The 18228-nt window shown below is 37.0% G+C and overlaps 1 protein-coding gene across 8 annotated transcripts in view; it reads right to left on the reverse strand.

Annotated features, from left to right (window-relative positions):
* ATG10 (autophagy related 10) overlaps positions 1-18228 on the reverse strand; it is a 189972-nt gene that overhangs the window by 130529 nt on the left and 41215 nt on the right. For all 8 annotated transcript variants that reach the window (XM_081132574.1, XM_081132577.1, XM_081132578.1 and 5 more), the window contains one exon: positions 11066-11173. In XM_081132574.1, the coding sequence (XP_080988700.1) occupies positions 11066-11173 (108 nt within the window). The remainder of the gene's footprint in view (positions 1-11065; positions 11174-18228) is intronic.

Consider the following 18228-nt stretch of genomic DNA (forward strand, 5'->3'; position numbering starts at 1 on the left):
TTATATCAAAAAACATTTAAAAGCCATTGGTTTCAGAGGATGCTCACACAGAACTAGATCATGGAGAGATTTATCAAGGGACTGGAAACTACCCAACTCTGTTCTCTTAACACCAGGAAGCACAAGACAGGAAGCCCCTTCTCAGACAAGGCAGAAAAAGGATGATCTAGACTCAGCACAGGAGGAGGGTGCTGATTGTATAATTACACACCTCCTTCTCAGCACTCCAGTCCATCAAGTAGAGAGTGCGGTTTATTTTTTACAGCACTAATTATGTAATTATCCATAACATTAAATCAGTTCCACCTGATTCAGTCTATCACAGGTTTCCTGAAACACTCATTTGTTTATTATTTTTAAAAAGAACACTAAACTACCAATCATCTCATACATAAAAGTTCCAGTGCGAAAACTGGTAAACTTTTCTTGAAAAAGATCTGTCAAATATGACACTTTTGGTCCTTTGGGATAAACGGCAATTGAAATCTCACATTAATATACCTTGGAGCTTCTACAAACAACAGATTTCAGACAAGTATGTTCTCATCTTTTTCTTCATTATTTCATAAAATGCCTATCATAGAGCAATAACGACACAATGGATATCTTCACAGAAAGCTTTTCTGTAGAATAAAATTAAATTTTTCTTTATAATACTTCTTTTGATATGTCATTCATTCAAAATAATTTCCTGAGAAGGTGCTACAAAGATACATAAACTATGGATCCTACATTCAAGGAACCAGCAGTTTATGAAGGGAGTCATTACACTAACCCTAACCCAAGCTACAGGCCAATATCTGCAACAGATGTAAACTATCCAGAAAGACTTATTAGATACCCTCTAACAAGCAAGAGAATGTAATACACAGACAAGGACCAGTGCTAGGAAAAAGCATGAAATTATAGACCCCATCTGGTTCTCCTACCCACATATTCACACTGTCTCCCAGCTCTGCCTAATCCCTTCAACCTGTCTGACACAGTTGAAAACCATTCATCCATAAATGGCAAAGAAGATCCAGCACACTCCAAATTGGTTAGAGAAATCACTCAGGAGCCTCCTCCCTTTTTCTCTACCTAACTTCACTGCAGTTTTATCTCTGCCCAACTTCAAACCCATGACACCATCATTCCCTCTAATATTTTGGGTTAGTGTTTTGTACTTGAATTCCTGGTACTTAAATCTCAGCTTTCCTTAATGGATTCTGACTTAGTCTGTCTCTCTGACTCTCAGTAGTCCCTACTAAATTGAATAGAAATCCTAGATTCAGGAACCTAGCAATATACCAGCAACCAGGCTGACGCCCTAATACAACCAGCCTAGTACTCCCAGCAGAGATTTAGACAAACCCTTCTAAAAACTCCAACTACTTCTCAGAGCAATCTAAAGTCATAACTCAACACATTCCACTCAAAATTCCTTTCTTTAGTGCAGCTGTCCTTTGGCTTCTCCCCACTACCTTCTGCACTCACCATCATATATCCCCTACAGCCTCCATAAGAACCCAAAATGTAATATACGGTAGGAAAGGTACTAGACTCCTTCTAGCAGGTTAATTCCAGTACCCTGTGTCACCAAATGAGTATGATGTAGAGAAACATTTTTAGAAGTTGGTTTCCCAACTCAAGAATGCCCAGAATGTGCTAGAGCCTCTCCTAAGTACTGAAAGTAACTGTAGAAATTGAGTGATTGGTTCATAAGGCAGTCAAAAGTATAGATGGAATCCTTCCCCAGCCCTCCAGTTTCTTGTTGCCAGATTCCAACCATGTGTTTTTAAGTCAATCTGACTTAGAGTACCAGCTGCCAAACTGGAAAGCTAGGGGCACTTCAACATTATTTGAGGTCCTTGCCCAATATCCTCTGACCAGCTCGATAGTCATGACTATTGTTGACTTGGTTTCTCATTTTCAGCCCCACTCCTGCCTCTGGATTCACCTTGGTTTGCGTGGGTTGACCTCCAACATTCCCCAAGGATTCTGATTCAGGGAAGATATTGGAACTACTCTCACAGAATAGCAGTGAAAATAACCTATTAGAAAGGGAGAATAAAAATAATTCATTATCACTAGTATTACAGAGAAGAAAAAGAAATTTCAAGAAGGAAGGGCTTAGTCAACATTGTCAAATGTCGCAATGCGGCCAAGGAGGAAGAAGCCCCTAAGTGTGGTGGTTGTAAGGTAACTAGTAACTCAGGAGGAAGCAATTTTCATAGCTTCATTTTAGCAAAAGTTAAGAGATGCAGTGAGTGACAAAAGAGTGAAGATTACTTATTCAAGAAATCAGGTAGTGAAGGGAAGGAGAGAGAATTGTAGACTAGGACTGAGAAGTGTCAACATAGGTTGGCACGAACGAATAGGGCCAAGAGCCAGCCATGGAACCTCCGTGTTACAGGCGTTCACTGAGTAAGCTGGAGTCAAGGTTAAGCAAGAAGGCAAAAGGCACTGGTGTCACTGAGGGTCTTGAGACAAAAAGAGTGTACAAAGCACGTTCAGAGAGAGGTGTAAATATAATTGAAAATAAGGAGGTTATAGTCAGAGGGGAAGATTTTAGAGTTGAGGTCATCGTATTTTTTCCCTTTTGTTTCACATCTAACAAACCTAAAAGGAGACCAAAGTTAGACTATTTCACAAATAATTATTAGAAAGGGGGACTTTAGTAATAATATCACTTCACTTTAGTCAGTAATCATTTTAACGATCTCATCCAAACTGTCTTGTCACTTGCAGATTACAACTACTTTTCTTTCCCTTCAAAATAAGGTAGGGTCGAGCAAGCAGAGCCAGTTTAATCGACCAGGCTGCTGTACCCTCTGACAGACTGGGCAAAGAAGGCATGTTTTCAGGCACCCATCCAGATGTTCTTTATGTTAGTAATGCTGCCAGCTTGGCAGCCTTTATTCTCTTTTCAATCCATTCTAAACTATAGCTGAGACAAACATATAATCTCTATCCCAAGGCTCCTTTGAGGTCAGCTAGAACTAGACGTAACTTCTCTCAGTGCCTATACATTAAATCTTCTCTCACAAATACTTAAGACTGACAGTCTGCTAAGATCAAAAACACTTCTAAAACAGAAAATTTGCAAGCACCATATGGAAGAACACTATTGAAGTTCCCATTATTTTGATTTATACAATCAAAAACAACACTGTTAAAAACACGTCGATGCCTCCCTCTTAGAGTTTCTCCTTAGCTTTTCACTTTGAAAATCTTCAACACAGTCTAATACTTGGTTATTTCCATTTACTTGAAGATAAAATTATTATTCACCCTTAGGCACATAAATGAGAAATAAACTTTAACAAATAGTCCTGGCCACTTCATTTAATGAGCACCATTTAATAAACAGACAAACTGATGACAAAATATTCATTCTAACATTGCTGACTTTTAGTTGTTATATTGGGGAAAGGGGAAATTCTAGGTAGTTCCAATCAGAAAACCAAGACACAGGATACATCAGTTTCTGGCATTTACATGCCAGGCACTGAGATACATGCTAAGAACACAGTGGTGATGGAAGTGATGTGATTAGGCCAGTGCTTGGAGTCCAGTGGTTGGGTCTGAACCACTATTCCAGTTTGAAATGTCTTGTCCTCTCCCTGTAAAACAGCCCATCTGCATTTTAAATAAAGGCTATTTATTAATGAGTATTTCAGGTATAACAGGAGGAAACATGGGGGGCTATATTGACCCTATTATATAAACAGCAATCTATATGTATGACTGTCCCTAGTTCTGGGCAATGGTTTTGTAGTAAAATAATATTCTATATGATAGTTTTTATCTGACAGCTTAAAAAACCCTGACAAGAAGCTAATTTCATTCAAGCAATAGTAACAACAAAAAATCAACAATCTTTTGAATATCTGAAGATTGTAGTCTACCACGATTCTGCATTTCCATTTTAACATTCAATTTTTTTCAGAATATATGACAAAGATTGTTTTTCAGACCTACATAGAAAATTATGCTAATGGACATTTCTTTCACTCCAGAAAATGTTTTTTAAATTAACCTTTTCAATTTAACTAAGGAAGAAAAAGAATTTTAGATACAATAAAATAATTTTGAAAACAAGTATTTTAGATTCTATCTCATCTTTTGTTAGATCAAATCTCATTGCAACATATTCCAAGCAATGTATCCCTCCCAGCACATGGAGTTTTCACTGACTTAAAAAAACACACACACACAAAAAAAAACCTCAAAGGGAGAAAGAAGTACTAAACAGTGGTTTCACTTTCACTTATTTGATGTGATTATAAAATCAAGCAGGCTCAGCAATTTCTTCATGAGAAAAAGACCCGCATAGAGTTTGAAATCCCGAATAAATCATTAATTGTTTTTTTTAAGCTATATCATGGAAAGCATCTTAAATTCATTAAAAGAAATAGGAAGAATATATAATCAGAACAATTTCAAGAGCGCACTAAATGTCCTTTCTCAGAAACAACTGGCTCCTGTTAGACCTTACAACTGGACATAAGCATTCAGCTCAGTGTTCTCTCAAGTCGGGTATTTGTTGCTAGAAATGACCTTACTTTTGATTCTAAAAAACACCTTGCCCAGCCGGCATGGCTCAGTGGTTGAGCATTGCCACATGAACCTGGAGGTCACAGTTTGATTCCTGGTCAGGGCATATGCCCAAGTTGTGGGCTCGATCCCCAGTAGGGGGCGTGCAGGAGGCAGCCGATCAATGACTCTCTCATCATTGATGTTTCTCTTTATCTCTCCCTCTCCCTTCCTCTCTGAAATCAATAAAAACATATTTAAAAAACAAAAACAAAAAAACACCTCAATATCAGAACTACACATAAAGGAAACCTGATATAACTGACTGAATTAAAATATAATGGCTATGGCAGGCACCTTTACAAAGGCTTTTCTACCAGCTTGATAAATAGAAAGAGAATCAGTTGCCTATCTGGATTGAATTCTGTCTCTCAAAAAAAAAAAAAAAAAAAAGATTCTCTCTTTGCTCTGTCAAGGAGAACAGAGCACAGACAATTTCAAAGGTAGAAGTAAGCTTAAGGGGCCATTTAGGTTATAGGTTCTCAATAAACTTAACACACTACCTGAATACTGCAAAGTGGCATTACTGAGGTACCAATGGCCTAGAGAAGAAAGAAGATTAAGGAGAACGTGGACTATGCCCCTGTCTCTATATAAGACTTCTTGGCTTCACAGCAGAACACTAAGCTGCTTTAATACCCATAAGATTTTCCTGGACAATTCAGAGTTTTAGTGCCACATTTCTATATGTGGCCTCTGATGTGCTCTAAGACTAAGTAACCAAATACTTCTCATACAATAAAGAAGCACAGTGTGCATCATACTGTATCTAGTGCAGTAATTTACAACTGCATTGGAATGCAAACCCTAATCAGACCTGAATGGTTCTTAAAATATCCTATACTCTCCCCTCTCAAACACCACACCACTCTATGGTATATATTTACACTCTAAATTAAATAAAATTGAATTTTACTTTGTCTTTGAACTTTCCATAATACCTCAAGAAAACCACAAAAGTGGAATTGGGGTGTGCTATATTAATAATTATTTTCTCATTTATCAGCATGAGATTCATCATATCAATAAATAAATACTGAGTGACAACTACACATGCTTCTGTCTGTATCTATACACATGAAATATAACAGACTTTCCTGTACTTTAACATTGCTTTAAAAATTACATTTTCAAATACTAAAGGCAGTCATGCTTATTACTCATCATTTACATTTATCAACACGTCTATATTTCAGTCTAAAAACAGCAGTTGCTTTACAAAAAAATTAACACTAACTGAGAACTGTGGCGTGTCATTTGGTGCATTATTAAAAAAACATACTATTCTGACATATGAGTCTATTTTGGACATACAAAATAGAACTCATCCTGGAAGCCACTAATAAAATCCTTAGGGCAAATGAGTGTATTTGAAGACCTGGTTACCTCAGAAGATCATCATTCTCTGAATATGTTCTTTCAGCGACTGAGATCATCTCCCATTACTGTTTCTCAGCTTTACGCTTCAGGGAATTCACGACAGGTTGTTCTCTGTTGAGGGCTCTCTGTAATATGCTACCTGCCCTGGGCCATGGACAGTCCCAGCTAGTGGCCTACAAGGCCCTAGGACAAAAATCCTTTCTTCCCAGTAGATTATTACAATGGTATCAATACTATTGCTGTTTTTATGACTATCATTTTCATAGTTTAAAAAAAAAAAAGTAACCTGAAGGTGCAACCCGAGGCTCTAAAGTATTGAAGATAGTATGACAAATAAATAAAGTACACTCGAGACCCATCCTTGATACCTGTTCAAAAAAAGAACTGGAATTTCAGGAATCCAACTTCAGACAGGAGAATCTAAATTTCAATAATATAAAGAAATCATCGATCAACTTAAAATAAGTATGTATGGGTATCAGAACTGAACTGGCCAAAAGGACAAAATCTGAGCCATCACTATTCTATGAAAGTCGTTCAGAATTTCATAAATGAAGACTTTAGAGATGAAAAGAGAAAGCAGAGCAACATCAGACAGAAAACGAGTTCCACAGACTTCCAGGTATTTCCCTCTTCTGAGCATTTATTAATAATTTCTACTACTGATTATTAACAATGAATACCACTTTGAATATCCGTCTCACTGTTTCCATTTATTAAGAGCAGTTTAATGCTAAACATGATTTAAGAACTTACGCCTTGTTTCTCCACTCTAGTCACTGTAGTCTTCATTAGTCAGTGAATTAACTAATTTAGAATCTTACAAAATATTTTTAAAGTTTCCAGCTATTTTGCAATAATAGACACATATGAGTTTTAAATGACTAATTTTCATCAAAAATTGTCTAATTGGCATAGAGAGGTTGTGTTCCCACTTCCATTCTCAAGATATTATTTTATTTATATAAATAAGACTTTAATAAGGATAATAAGTTCATATTTGTTAAAGCAAACCAATTTTTAAATCATGTTTTTCACTACTATTAAATGATCACATCTTAATTTTGCTAACAAAATTTTAAAAAAATTATAAGTTGATAAAGTGACACGTTAGCACCAACATCAATTTAAGGAAATAGGAGTTCCATATAATAAGATAGCCCAAGGACCAATGTTAACTATGTTGGCTCCTACTGAAAATATTCATTAATATTAAGAAGATTTTAAATTGAGGCTATAGATTTCTTTTGATTACTGGTAAAGAAAAGATCTTGCTCAAAACTTGCCATAGTCCTGCTTCTTACTTCACAAACTCAGAAATGTCACAAGCAAATCATATTAACTGCCCTCAATAAGTGCCTTATCTAATATGATTAACCTAGAAGAACTCCTGTTGTCCAAAACCAGCACTAAAAGACACCCTAATATAATTAGCAGATTTCTAAATATTAATTCATTCTTTCAACTATCATTTTAAATTATATTTTAAAAATTCAAAGAAGGTATAGGTTATGATTTTCAAAAGTTATTTCTCATATATTCCATTATATTTCACTCTGATATTTTTAATTCTATGATTATCATTATCCATATACTATTGTAGATAATCTCACAGATATAAAAATCATGAGTCCAACTATCTTTCTATAATCAAGACTACTGGATCTAGTTAGAACAAAAAAGTGAGTTGATTTCCCACATCATACATGATCAAAGTAAAAAAAATTTTTGAAACAACTATTAGCAGAAGCATTCCTTTGCATATCTTTAAATAGGAAATGTGATATACAGATATGGAACAAATACACTATCAGGCTTTAAATTCTAAGAGAATTGAGATCCCCTAGCTCAGTCTTCTATACAATACAGGACCCCTTTCAATAATATTAGAAGCTAGGTTATAAACTGGTGGCCCGAGGACCATTTAAAGCCCATAAATATGGTCTATTTGGCCTGTACAGGTCTATTTTCTAAATTAAGCCAACACACAAAAGTCCAGATCACTGCCTTTTCTTGAAAATCCACCGGAGCTGCATGCTTAGTCCCCCTTGGGTGAGTCATGCCCTCTAACTTCTCCTCAGCTCCCACCACTTCCCACTGACCCGCTGCTCTCACTCATCAACTGCCTTGAGCTTTAAGCGTCTGAGCATTTCAGTTGGTGACTACTGTTCTGGAGAGAGGGTTATCTATTCTGTGGCTGAAAATCTCCATGGAAGTGGAGGGGGCTCAAAGCTTTATAAGTAGACCTAGTTCACTGTAGGCAACTCTAAACATTACAGGGATTTACCTAGAATCATTTCCAGGCATGAACTAGTTCTATCCTCGGAAACAAATTAAGTCTCCTCTCTTTCAAAGAAAACCCTTCTAGATATATCTGAAGACAGCCAACCTTCCTAGGTTTTCAGTTCTAGTTTAACATCCCCAGAGCCCTCAGCTATTCCTCATAATAATACGTTTCCAAGCCCACCATGGCCCTTGGCATGCTTCTCTGTATGGATTAATTCTATTTATAATTTATTTTTAAGTTATCATTTATGTATTCATTTATTATATATTCTAGTTATCAATGTTCTTCACATGTAATATTTAGTTGATCTGGATCAGTAGTTCTCAAACATTTTGGTCTCAGGACCCCTTTACACTTTTAAAATTCATTGAGGATTCCATTATAGAGCAGTGCAGCGCCTCTCAAAGTGTGGTCCCTGGACCAGCAGCATCAGCATCCCCTGGAAACTTGTTAAAGCTAAAAGTTCTCACTCCAGACCTACCGAATAAAGAATCCCATCACAGAGATGCGCCATAATTATCTCACCCATCACTGCTGGACATTTCAGTTATTTCCATTCACCTCATGATAAATAATGGGGAAATGAATATACCTGCAGGTAAGTCTTTGTGTACACTTCTGATTATTTTATAAGTATCTGCCTACAATTTACTTTGTTGTAAAAGTTTTGCATCAAAAAAAAGGTGTATTGATAGATGAATAGAGGGATGGATATGTAATATAGCAAGCAGAGCAAAACGTGAACGGTGGAGTTTAGGTGATGAGTGCATGAATGTTCACTGCAAAATTCTTTCGATTTTCTCATATGTTCGAAATTTGTTGGGAAGTGTTGAAAATAAAAAATGTTGGAAAATTTATATTTTATGAAGCTAAATTCCTAGATTTGGAATAGATTGTTCATAGTATGTGCACATCTTTAAACTTTGTGAAGTTAAAACATCAACCAGAACGTGTCAGTTCACTCACACTGTCAACACCCCTTTTTAGTGCTTTTCAAATCTCTGCCAAATTGTTGGGCAAAAGCTGGTAATTTGTCTTTTAAATCATCATTTCCATGCACATTTTTTAAGTTAATATATAATGAACTGAAAAGCTCCCTAACATACTTGGCTTCAGATGTGATGTTGGTTATTCGGACCACGAAGCAGAAATCAAGATTCAAACACCCCCTGGGGCACTTAATTTATTACCATGCACAATACCCTCAAGAATTACTTGCAAACCAAATTATACTGGCGAGAGCTACTTCCAGGCCAGTGTCAAACACAGGCAGAAGGGGCTAGTGCCAGATTGCCAAATGGATCTGATTTAATAGATGCTGAGAAAAACTTTTCCTTTGCAAAATGAAAAAGAAAGCCTCCTCACCCATTTTACCAGGACACTCAGAATTCTAAGCAATTCTAAGTGATTTCATCCTTTGTGTAGAAGCAGTAAGAGCCCCAAAATTCTATTCTAGAATTCAAGTATTTTATTTCAATATGGGTTCCACTTAATTATGGTACATCCATAGGATGGAATATAATGGAACCATTAAAAGAGAACTATGGAATTCTATATTTACTGCCATGGAAGAAGTCTATAATATACATGGTCATTGCAAAACGCAAGTATGTATGTGTGTACATGACAGAAACATGTAGAAGGGTATTTATTAAAATATTAATAGTTGTTACCTCCAGTTGAAGGATGTATGGGAGAGTTTTTTTACCCTTTTATAGATTTCTCTATTGGTTATTTTTACAATGAATATATAAAGTATTTTTATTAATACCAACAAATACAATAAGGCTACTTACATTTTTATAAAAATTAAATTGAAAATATCCCAGGAAACCACTAAGCCATTATCACCATATTAAAATTTAATTTAGCAAGATTTTCAAGTCAAGGTTAAAGTCCCCTACAGAAAGAGACCCAGATCTAGCATATTTTAAAGAGCATAGGGGAAAAGCGTTAGAGGTAAGCTCGGCAAAGAGGTCTCCAGCCGGGTGTTAAACAGCAGCAGGACAGGTTTGTATTATCCTGGGGCATTTCATGGGAGAGAAATCAATAGGCAATGGAAGGAAGGCATCTGTGGAGACCAAAAGGGTGAAGGCTCGCTACAATCTGTATAGCCTCAGAGTGGATCGCAACTTTACTACAATTCCTGCTTTCAATATTATAGAAGGAAAAAAGAAGGAAATCTTACCTTTCGTGACAGCATGAATGGACTTGGAGGCTATTACACTCAGTGAAATAAGACAGTCAGAGAAAGATAAGTACTGTATGACTTGACTTATACGTGGAATCTAATGAACAAAATAAACTAACATAAAATAGAAACAAACACATAAATACAGAGAACAGACTGACACTGTTAGAGGGAAGGGGAGTTGGGGGGCTTGGTGAAAAAATGTGAAGGGATCAAGCAACAACAAAATAAATCTCATAAACACAGACGACAGTATGATGGCTGCCAGGAGGAAGGGGGGTGGGGGAGGTAGGAGAGGGTAAAGGGGGATAAATGGTGAGGGAAGGAGACTTGACTTGGGGTGGTGAACACACAATCAATATACAGATGATGTGTTATAGAACTGTATACCTCAAAACCTACATAATTTTATTAACCAATGTCACCCCAATAAATTCAGTTAAAAAAATAAAATAAAAATATTATAGAAGAAAATATCTTCTGACAAATGATGTTCACTTCTCCCCTGACAGCAGGCCAGGAATCAAATGGCAGTTAGTTTTTTAAAATATATATTTAACACATTTAAAAATTTAAATTCATACTTCACAAAGGCTAAAAAGGAGAGCATGACGTGTTAAATCACTCACCTCCATGGGAAGACATGTCTGTACATGGGCAGATGTTCCTGGATGTGACACCACTGTCCCATTTTTAATTTGAAAATGCGTTTTGCACATGTATCCATCAGAAGAGTCCTGTGTTTCATCACCAGAAAATGCAGAAGAAAGTGACAATTATTTTAAGAATTCATCATTCTAAGCACTACAGCTACTCATAAGTTCCAAACCAAGAAATAAAAAACTAAGTACATTAAATGAGATGAGATAATATGGATAAACTCTTCCAATAATTAGAAGTTTTAATTCCCCACCCTTCTCTCACATATTGATGCTCTCCTTTCTTAAATTAAATTCCCACCCCACCCCCATTTTTTCCCCTAAGCACTTCTTAGCACAGAAGTCACAGAGCAAAGCTTTAGATTGGCAGCTGGTAAAAAGCACATAAACTTATAGAAATATCTTGTCCATAAGTAATATTGATTTTCATGACATATACAGAAAGAGAAATTTTAGGAGAACTTGCAACAGATCTTGAAACTAGGGACTTTCCATTTAAATTTCTGGATCAAGGCAAGATCTCCATTAAAATGTCCCAGGGAGGTAATTATGCAGCACCTGCCTGAGCATTTGCAGGAACATAAACTCGACGCCCTTACACCACCGTCACCTCCATTTCGGTACGTGGGACATTGTTCATTGGGAAGGTGTTGTCTTACATTGCATTGAATTGTTTCCCTTTAACCTTAACTCACTGCTCCTAGTTCTTCCCACTAGCATCTACTCTTTTCCACAGAGCCATTCTTCAAAGAGTTGAAGATCATTACCACCATTTTCAAATGTGCCTTGAAAGATATGATATCCAAGCCCTTCACCAGTTGCATTTCTCTCCTGTTTTTTATACTTGCTGTTCATTTAATTTATTGTCAGTTCTATTTTTTTTAGGCAAAACTTGTTTGAATTCAGTAAAGTCATGTGTAAAAATGTAATACCTTCTCATGTACAAACATACTCGCATATCAGTAAAAATTATTAATTCTTCACCAAATTGCCACACTAACATTCACATTTTAATAGATTTAAAATAATTATATTTAAGAAAGATTTGGATACTTAATCTGATGCAGTAAAAAATATAAAATAGCATTTCAACTAAAAAATTCATAACTCATTTAAATACTTTTACTACGATTCAAAAATCCTATTTTTAACTATAAAATAAGAAAAAAGTATAGTGTTTGTGAGCAATTTAACATTGAATATATTTTCAAATTTACGTCATGCCAACTATACAAGAGCATTTGATTTTAGGTAATTGTACTGGATTAGACACCATCCCCTCAGAATTCATGTCTCCCCAGAACCTGTGAATGTACCCTTATTTGGAAATAGGGTCTATGTAGATGTAATCAAGTTAAGATAAGGTCATATTGGAATAGGTTAGACTCTAAATCCAATATGATTGCTTTCCTTATAAGAACAGAGAAATGTGCTGTAGAGACACAGACACACCGGGGAGAAGGCCACAGGAAGACAGAGGCAGAGACTGGAATGGTGTATCTACAAGCCAAAGAATAACAAGGGTTGCCATCAACCAACAGAAGCTAGAAGAGGCAGGAAAGGATTCTTCTCCAGAGCCTTTGGAAGGAGCATGACCCTGCAGATGCCTTTATTTCTGACTTCCAACCTCCAGAACTATGAAAAAATTAATTTCTGTATTTTAAGCCACCCTGTTTATAGTCTTTTTATGGCAGCCCAAGAAAACTAAGAAGAAACTACATTTTTTGAGAAATATAGCAGGACCTTTACAATGCCTCCCAGTTAATTGGGCTGACATCCTGCCTGCAACCCCAAAGGTGTCCTGCTGGTTGGTGGTGATCAGCACCAGCTCTGACTTACTGAACTCAACTCATTCTGACTGGTTGATGGAACTGTAAAGGTTCTTAAACATTTTGAATATCCTTCCTGCCTGTAAGATAAGCATTCAGGTATCCAATACTATCAGCTTTTATTATTTCATTAAGGTTCTGCATTTTACAGATGAAATTATTTTAAATTCTAGTTCTATATGAACCAACCACAAAGTACATGGCCTTCTACCACTGAAATCTTTGTGTTTACACAATGTAAATGACTTTGAATATTGACTTAAATGACAAAGGAGACATGTAGCTTCTGCTGTTGTTGCTTTTTACATCAAGTATCCATTCCCCCTTCTTTTGGATCAGTAGCCACTTTTCTTCTAAGGAATCATTCCCTTCTCTTCTGTCAGTGTCGACATGGTCCTCAGATCCAGGAACGGTCACTGGTGGCCAATCAGGACACCAGTCCTGCTGGCCTCAGAGACTCAGAAGGGCAAATGATCCAATCAAAACCAATGAGATGTGATTCAGGACTGTGGGGGGCAGGAGAGGAGGACAAGACTATTCCCTTTTCTACTGGATTTGAATCAGAAAAATAAATGCCTGGGACTGTTGGCAGCCACCATGTAATTAACTGGAGCCCGAGAATAAGCCAATACAAAGGGAAGCAAGGCCAAGAGATGCAGAGAGACCAGGTCCTGATCATACTGTTTAAACCAACCATATCAGAAGCTAGCTCTACCCTTCAATTTTTCAATTACATGGCCCCCAAAACTACCTTCTTTGCTTCACCCAATTTGGGTTGGGTTTTCTGTCACTTGCAACCAAAATATTCTTTGTATAAAATGACATCTATTGTGTTTATTAGTTTAAAACTAGAAGATTTGCTACTCTATTGTATTATCACTCTTGTTATGACAGATAATCAATAGTTGATTATATGAAGATTTACCAAATACAATAAAACCATAACGCTATGTGTTTGTGAGAAAAAGTACTGACAGTCTGCAATTTAAAAATAATTGAGCAATACAGAAAAAAACCTGTTCAGATATTCAGAGAACAGTTAAAGCTAAATTGTGTATACTGAATATAATTCATCAAATGAAGGCAGCTGTTTTATTTCATATTTTCCTATACCTGAGTGCTGGCTATACAACCTTTTCTGAAGGGAAGCTACAGTTTAATGAAATTCAAATTACAATGCAAAATATGTCTCCTTTGACATCAAAAGAGGTAAGTCAAAACTTCCTTTGTACCTATGTTATAAAATCTAAGTAAATTACTTGGTCTCCTTTCCCACGAGTTAAGATAGAGAGATATGTCATTTTAATATCACTTACAATTTAAGGAATTTTAATTTCACTTTGGGTAAATTCTGATACTGTTTATTAGCGTCTACCAGGAGGTATGCAAGGGGTTTTGATCCAGCCTATATTTGGTCGTAGCAATTTTTCTTTTCAGTATCAATCTCTTAAAAGTCAAGATTAGCCTTGAAAAATTAAATATAGAAAAAAAAGTTTATAGCATTTTAGTTTTTCTTCAAACACTTACTTCCACAAAAATAAGTCTTTCCCCTGCATCTCTTTAAGGCAGAAGAATATGTTTTGTTCATTGCTGTTGAAGAATGCTATTTTAAAGACAACATGAGAACCTCCACCCTGAACCAGCACTACAGTCCATCAAGGATGGTAAGCAAAGTTTAAACTCATATCTCCCCTGACTATTCCAGTAAACGCTCCACTTTGGCTTCCCTGAATTCTTTTTGTACTTACTATAGCTTACACTTTAACGTAAAATCTTATTTAATTTTTTTCAACATTGGTTAGTTTTATTTCCTCCAGTCAATCCTAAATTCAGGGCCCAGGCCCCACGCCTGGGGGAAGAAAGGACGGTAAGCCAAGTCAGGGTCCTTAGTATAGAGTTCTGGCTCATTCCACGTAAAAACCTGGTCTCCACGGAGTCTGAAAATACTCCGGACTTGCATGGGAGGAGCCAGGAACAAAAGGAACCTTACAGTTTATCCAGTTCAACCCTCCTATTTCAGAGATTAGAGGGTGAAAGACTGAAGCACTTTTAAGAGACTTGTCTTACAGCTAATTAGGGGCAGAGCTGAAAGGGGAAAGCAGGCCTGTTGACCCCAGTGTTCTTTTGACTACACTAAGCAAATTCTGCCAGAGAGCAGAAAAATGCTTACTGTAGACTCTCTGCCTGGTGTAAGCCAGTACTTTGCACATTGAGTAACATGCTCAAACCACTTAAGTGTGGTCTGGTGACAAGCAGCAGCCTCAGGGTCACCTGGGTGGGAGCCCCACCTCAGACCTCCTGAATTGGAATCTGTATTTAATAGGATCCTAGGTGATTCATGTGCACATTTGGAAGCATGAAGGCAGCTTGCACGGCAATCCCTGACTCAAAGGGACTGCAAACTGACAGCATTAAACAGTGGTTCTCAACCCTAGCTGCACTTCAGGAGCACCTGGGGAGTTTTCAAAATGCTGTTGCTAAAGCCTCACCTCAGACCAGTGAAGTAAGAATCTTCTGAGTAGACGCTAATGCAGCAGCCAGGGTAGAAAACCACTGCACTAATTCACCAGAGTTCCCCTTCTGAAGTCTGAGAATGGCTGATCAGTACTCTGCAGCTGCTTTAGGAGAAAAGACCATAATTTCCAACCTGTCGGAACACCGAGGTTCACTAGGAGCTCCCATGAGCTAAATTCGGGTCTGTGGATGCTCATCTTGGAGCTGTGATGTACTGAATTGCTTTTTAAGTGGTCCTCACCCCACCTCAAACCCTACTTTCTGGCACTTGCCCAGCCTTGACCCAATCCTCTGTAACTGCCAAAATCTTATAACTTAAAACTGTCACTGTCCCATGTTCAACTACATTTCAACCATCAGGACTCCTTGCTGCCCTCTACCACAGAGCAGGTTGCTTCTAATAGCTCCTATTAGAAGAGAAACTAATAGGAAATGCTATAATCCAGACACCACTAACAAAAAAGGGAACACTTTCTCACAGTCAAAACTCTTCACGTTGTCTACATAGAATGCCCTTCACTCAGGAATAAAGATTTAAATGAGAAAAACAATACCATAAATGTGCTGGATGAATACATTGGAGAATATAAATATATATATATGTGTGTGTGTATATATATATATATATATATAATATTAAAAAGATATTTTAAAAGTAAATAAAAACCTCAAAGTCGTAATAAAATATGGATAAATTCTACTTTAAGAAAAAATTCTTAAGATCATATAGTCAAAACACAAACATCAAAGTGTGAAAAAATTACTTGCAGCTCTTATTATAGAAAATGACTAATTTTGTCAATACATAGTTTTAATTTCCTCAATATATGAATAGTTTCAACAAATCAAAGGAAAAGGCCAATGGCCCAATAAGAAAATGAGCAAGTAATATAAACAGATAGTTCACTAAAGAGGAAGTACACATGGACGTTAATCACATAAAAGTAGGTTCGATGTTACCCGTAAAAAATGCAAATTAAAATTATATGATACCAGTTTTTTTACCTATCAGATTGGCAAAGATCAAAAAGCATGAAATACACTATGTAGACAAAGATGTGCATTAAACAGGCAGGTACTCTCATACAGTGCCAGGGGCAGGGTAGTCTAAATTAGTATAACCTCCCTGAAGAGCAAGTTGGCGATAATTATCCAAATTAAAAATGCACATATCTTCCACCCGGAAATAGTACTTACAGGAATTTATCTTACAGATACAGCTGAACATTAGGAAAAATAATTAATGCAATGATAAGCATTAAAGTATTATTTTCATAACACAATATTGGAAATAGCCTAAATGCCTAAGAGTGAGAATTAGTTAAATAAATTATGGTATATCTAAATAATGGAATGCTACACAGGCATAAAAATGAGCAAGTTCTATAGCCATTGATATGGGATAAAATCAAGATAGGTCATTAAGTTAAAGATGTGCAGAGCAGTCCATATATATGTACAATATACTACCATTTGTTTAACTATAAATGTATTTGCTTGTACGTGCACTAAAAGGACATTCAAGACACTGGTATTGGCAGTGACCTCGGAGTTTGGGTGAAGAGGAAGGGAGGGTTAGGAAGGAAACTTACATTTTTACTGTACAAACCCTTTTGTGCCTATAAATAAATAACTTTCATGTTAAACAAATACTTCATTCATTGCTCTCTGAACATATGCCTCCAGGCCATCACATTGCTGCACTACATTCCAATCTTAAACTTCTAGGGAGAAAATGTCCTGAAGGCTTTATAGAACCCTAGAGAGATAACCAAGTTTTCTAGTTTGTGCTGACTGCATATTGGATGGAGATCTAAGGATTTCCTAACAAAACATGTTTGAGTCTGCTTTCTTACAAGCTGTCAAGGGCTATGCCACCCAGGGAGCTATGTTATGCCTGTTGGAATCCAACAACCCAAATAACTATAGGGCTTCTGTTGTTGGGTTTTAATAAGCTTTCAACAATCTTCTCTAGAAAAACACTATTATCTAAAATAATTGGGTGGTTATCTAAGAGCCTCAGCTCTACTTTGGAATAAAGAATTACATGTGGGACTTAAACTCAAGTTAACTGCCCAGAATGACCAGCTGCAGGATGGGCTGGGCAAGGCCACTGGGAGGAATTAAGACATGTGGAAGTTTCTAGGTCACTGCTGGCACTGACCAGCAGAACCTTCAGGGTTAATGGAACCTTGAGGAACAGGCCAAACCTGGGCTGAAGACCTCAAGCAGTTGTCCCTTTCCCTTGGTGAACAATCACACCAAAACTACCAGTAGCTGCCCAAAGCTGATTAATCTTGGGGACCAAAAAAAAAAAAAAAGTAAACACTGCTGCTGAAAAGAAAAGCTTACACTGAGTAGGTCAGACATAAACTAATAGCTGTCCATTTTTTAAAAAATGTGTTTTTAGTAATTTTTTTTTCAAAATTTTTAGAGAGAGAGGAAGGGAGAGGGGGAGAGAGAAACAGAGCCCCCAGCACACACCCTGCCCAGCAATCAAACCCACAACCCAGGCATGTGCCCTCAGTGCATGCGAGGATGCTCAACCCCTGAGCCACACCAGCCAGAGCAACCGCTGTCAAATGCCAAAGTCAGATAGTGCAGGAAAGTAAGTGTTAGGTATTTGGAGATCCTGAAGAACAGAACTTCTGGACATGGTGCTATGTATCCTCCTCACGCCCACCCCCAACACCTGCCCAGTCTCGCTAAGTCTGGTTTCAATTTCTGATGCTGTTATACCTCCTCCGTGATGTGCGGATCCTGGCCAAGGCTGACTTGGATGCCTCTGAG

This window comes from Miniopterus schreibersii (assembly GCF_964146895.1).
Source record: "Miniopterus schreibersii genome assembly, chromosome: 3".
In the NCBI taxonomy this organism is placed as follows: Eukaryota; Metazoa; Chordata; class Mammalia; order Chiroptera; family Miniopteridae; genus Miniopterus; species Miniopterus schreibersii.